This window comes from Danio rerio, chromosome 10, assembly GCF_049306965.1.
Source record: "Danio rerio strain Tuebingen ecotype United States chromosome 10, GRCz12tu, whole genome shotgun sequence".
Classification (NCBI taxonomy): Eukaryota; Metazoa; Chordata; class Actinopteri; order Cypriniformes; family Danionidae; genus Danio; species Danio rerio.
Window position 1 is genome coordinate 2,012,501 of NC_133185.1, and position 5,000 is coordinate 2,017,500.

Sequence of the window (5,000 nt, forward strand, 5' to 3'; positions counted from 1 at the left end):
GTGATTTTTTTCTGCTCTGCATTATTGCATTTATCTGTGCTTTTAAATTGTTTATTATATTTTATGCATGATTTACACCCAGAATAATCCCCAAACCAGTCTAAATTATTGAATTCTTTCCAAATAGAAAGAAGCTATTCAAGCTATCTGCTGAATTATGTTCATATCACAGTATATATTGCAGAAAAACAAGATATTGCAATGTCATATATTTCCAATATCATGCAGCCCTAGTGTGTATGTGATTCTGTCTGTGTGTGTACCTCCATCTTCTCCTCCAGCTCATGCAGAAACTCTCCGTCGGCTCCCAGTGAAGACACAGAGGAAGAGCTCTTGGCGGAGAGGATGGCTCTGGAGATATACTCCAGCCGCTGCTTCAGGGAGATCTCTGTACTACACACACACACAACCAACACAAAACACCAGCTTTCACTTCAGCTCAACAACACACACACTGACATTATTTAAAAAATATTAATAATAAAAGCTGGAAATTTAAATATTCAAATGCACAGCTATGAGATGCAAGATTCTAAGCCAATCAGAGTTAAAGGAATATTGATTAAATTATGGGCGGTTATTTTTGGGTGCACTGTTCCTTTAAGTGGGCGTGGCTTATCAGCCTGATACCTGTGCATGTCTGCGAGTCGCGCCAGAACGTGAGCCGCTTTCCCAAAGCTGCGGTTCTTCTCGTAGTATCGCCACAGGAGGTCCATGTTTCGCACTTTACTCTGGTCCTGCTTGATCATGTGCATCAAATGATCCTCCAGGTATGGAGAGTTCACCTACGCCGCAGGAGAAAAAGTCCTGAATGCTCAGAACAAACAGACTGACAAACAGGACTGTGTGTGCGATGGTTGGTACCTCCAGCAGTTTGTCCGTCAGATCGGCCTGAATGAGCCAGTTATAGAGAGCGATGTGGAAGAGCTCGTCCTGGGACCTCTGAGCCAGACCAAGCATCTGCTCAAACTGAACGTACAGACACTCAGATTTAAAGGCATGAAACATATATGAACTAGGATTAGAAATAAATGCAACTAAACGAAACTTAAAATGGCTAAATAACTGCACAAAAAAAACAACATAAATATATTTATTAATTAAAAGATAACAGAAATAGAAACAAAGTTAAAATAAAGTTGAATTATTCCTTCAATTGATTAAAAAATAAAACACAAACTAACAAAGAAACTAAAGACGATAAACAAAATAAATAAAATTAAGTAAACAAAACTAAAAACACAAATAATTAATAAATAATAAGTGTTATCATTAAAACAAACTAATTTTTAAATCCTTAATTGAAATATAGCTGAATTAAAATATATATGAATAAACAAGTACTCCAAATAATTACACAAAATGCCAAAAAACATAAAAAAAATAAATAAATAAAAATTAAATAAATTTTTTTTAAATTAAAATAAAAAATAAAAATGAATAAATAAACAACAGAGTGGTTCTAAATGTGTAATTCAAAAATTGTAGTAAAAAGATAAAAGCGGTATATTATTGTTCAAATTAAGCTAAAAAAATAAATAAATTAAGCAAAATAAAAAAATACACAAAATAAGAGAGGGGTCTGGCTGCAGACCTGGTGCAGTGCAATCTGGGCTGCATCCAATGCTTTTAAATGAGCTCACCTAACCCCACCCCTAACCCTACCCATCACAGTGACATCACTAGCTCCATTTGAGTGCATTGTGTCTGACATTGCATCGCTGAGTGATGCAGTCTCAGCTTGCATCATAAAGTCTGCATCCAGATACTAGTGCAAAATAAACCTAAAACATTATTAATAAATAAAAGTGTAGTCATTCAAACAAAACTACTTAAAACATCTTTAACCAAAACAGCTGAATTTATTAGTATTAAAATATTAAACTTAAATTTTTTTTAATTAGGTTGACTTTAAAATAAAATTATAATCAAAGATATAAAGAAAGGTATACAAATATGAAAACAAATTATAGAAACAAAAAAATAATTACAATTATGATTTTAAAAAAAAAGTGCTATAACAGTAATAATCAACTGAAGCTCACGTGAGCAGCAGCGTCCTCATTGCTCAGCATGTTAGGGTCAGAGGTCATGACAGGCGGTCCGGGTTGTTTGGGGACACTGGGGGACTGAGGGGCTGCTTTGCTCTGGTTCACCAGCTCCTGCATGGTGTCCGTGATGCATTTATAACACAGGAGTCTGCACAAATATAATCAACACCTGCATTAAGCAGCAGATTTGAGTCTACAGGTTATTAATACATGCTGTCTGTGATGCATTGGAATCGCAACTTTTTATCTCAGAATTCCAACATTCTAACTCGAAATGGCAACCTTTTATCTCAGAATTCCAACATTATAACTGGGAATTGCAACTTTTTATCTCAGAATTCTGACATAAGTCAGAACTCCAACCTTATTTTACAGAATTTCGACATTATAACTCCGAATCGCAACCTTTTATCTCAGAATTCCAACATTATAACTGGAAATTGCAAATTTATATCTCAGAATTCCAACATCATAACTGGGAATCGCAATTTTATCTCAGAATTTCTACATAACTCGAAATTGCAACGTTCTATCTCAGAATTCCAACATTATAAATAGGAATTGCAACTTTTTATCTGAGAATTCTGACTTTATAACTCAAAATAACAACGTTATTTATCAAAATTATGACTTAATTGTTACTAAATAAAAACAACAGTTTAGAACTCGTCTCCTTTATTGCATGATCACCATGGCCATTCACTAACAACAACAAAAAAAACTCCCGCTCACACCGGAAGTGACCTTTTAACATAACATAAAAGTCCTACTTCCTTTCTATGTGCAGTATCCACATTTACGGTTGTCATAACCTAGAATTGAACTTAACATTAATTTCTCAAAATTATGACTTTATTTCTTAAAATGACGACTTTTTATCTCAAATTTCTGTTTATCTCAGAATTATGACTTTTTTTTTCGGTATTCTAACATTATTACACAGAATTGCAGCTTTATTTCCCAGAATTGCTATATTAATTCTCACAATTCTTCAACTCAAAATCACAACATTATTTCTCTGAATTCTAAAATTTTAACATAGAATTGCCACTTTTTATCTTAAAAATCTGACTAAACTGTAAAATTGCTACATTAATTCTTAGAATTCTTACTTTATAACTCAAAATTGTGACTTTATTTCTATGCATTCGGAATTGCGACTATGTCTTAACATAACTTTGAATTGCAATTTTTTCATCTCAGATTTCTGACTGACTTTTAAAACTCGAAATTGCAACTTTACATAAAAAGTCAGAATTGTGAGTATCATGCAATTCTGAGAAAGTAAAAATAACGTTTTAAAAAAATTGAGTGATTAACGTATAACATTCGAGTAAACATCCATTTAACGGCTAATTTACATCCAAGTTTTGATGCATGGAGTCTGTGATGTATTTTTAACATTCCAGTCTGCACAAACATATTACACACATGCATTTAGCAGCAGACTTAAGTCTAAGTTTTAATGCATGGTGTCTGTGATGCATTTATACCAATCGTCTGCACAAACATATTAAACAAATGCATTTAGCAGAAGCTTGGTGTGTGTGTGTGTGTGTGTGTACTGACCTCTCCTGAAAGGCCTGCTGTCCGCTGGCGTCCTCCTCCGGCTCTCCGTTCCTGTAGAAGTGCAGGCCGAGTCTCTGATGGTCCTTCTTATCGGCAGCGGTGAGACACAGCTCCATCACTCCCTCATAGAAGCGCACTAAACCACAGCACAACTCAGAAATCATTCCATGACAGTCCATTTAAAACAAGTGATTTCACTCGAGACGCAGGGTAACTGATGAGGGCAATGGATTACAGATACAATGTTGCTCTGCAACACTTCCCAAAAGGTTGCCCTGTGTATCATCAGCATTACAGTCATGTAGTAAATTCAAATGCAGTATCTACTCGAGTAGTAGGCGATTTCGGATGCAGCCTTTATGTTTGATTGATTGACAGCTGGACTCTCACCTTGTCTGTACTGCGAGCAGACGAGCGGCAGGTCTGTGTTGTGGCTGATCTGCTGGTAGAGACGCAGAGACTCCTTCAGCGTTCGCTCCTTCTCCAGCTTGCTCTGGATCTGTCTGGAGCTCTGCAGCAGCTCATTGGCCTGTCAGGAGGCAAAGAGCTCAATACACTGCTCAAACAGATTCACTTCTGCTCTCAATTATTGTTCAAATACTAACACCAAGACAAACTACAACAATAATAAAACAGAGAAGAAATGTGTAATGCTGCAAATGTGCAAGTTTGTGTATGTGTGCGTGTGAATATGTTTGTGCGTGTGTGTATGTGTGCATTTGAGTTTGTGCGTGAGAATGTGTGCATGCGCATGCTTGTGTATGTGCGTGTGTGAATATGTTTGTGCGTGTGTGTATGTGCGTGTGTGTGCATTTGAGTTTGTGCGTGAGAATGTGCGCATGTGCATGTTTGTGTATGTGCGTGTGTGGATATGTTTGTGCGTGTGTGTGCGGTTGAGTGTGTGCGTGAGAATGTGTGTATGTGCATGTTTTTGTATGTGAGGGTGAGTATGTTAATGTGTGTGCATGTGTTTGTGCATGCATGTGCATGCAATTGAGTGTGTGCGTGAGAGAATGTGTGAATGTGCATGTGTATGTACATGTTTGTGTGTGCACGTGTGTTTGTTTGTGTATATGTATGTGTATGTTTATGCATGCGTGTGCATGTTTGTGAATGTGCATGTTTGTGCATGTGTATATGTGCGATTGTGTGTGAGCACGAGATGGTGTGTATGTGCATGCTTCTTTATGTGTGTGCATGTGTTTGCACATGTATGTGCGAGAAAATGTGAATGTTTGTGTATTCGTGTGTGTTTGAATATGTGCATGTGCATATGTGCGATTGTGTGTGAGCACAAGAATGTGTGTATGTGCATGTGTATGTTTATGTGTGTATGTGCGTGTGTATGTTTATGTGCGTATGTGCGTGTTTGTGCTTGAA

General features: G+C 36.6%; 2 protein-coding genes across 3 annotated transcripts in view; both read right to left on the reverse strand.

Moving 5' to 3' along the window:
- The window catches only part of LOC141376283 (uncharacterized), a 778,518-nt gene that overhangs the window by 284,897 nt on the left and 488,621 nt on the right, over positions 1–5,000 (reverse strand). The gene's annotated exons all lie outside the window — the stretch shown is intronic.
- Positions 1–5,000, reverse strand: part of nup155 (nucleoporin 155) — a 39,552-nt gene that overhangs the window by 9,213 nt on the left and 25,339 nt on the right. For both annotated transcript variants that reach the window (XM_005169144.5, NM_200156.1), the window contains 6 exon segments: positions 4,011–4,149; positions 3,621–3,756; positions 2,046–2,199; positions 865–969; positions 631–785; positions 264–393 (listed from right to left, as the gene is read on the reverse strand). In XM_005169144.5, the coding sequence (XP_005169201.2) occupies positions 264–393; positions 631–785; positions 865–969; positions 2,046–2,199; positions 3,621–3,756; positions 4,011–4,149 (819 nt within the window).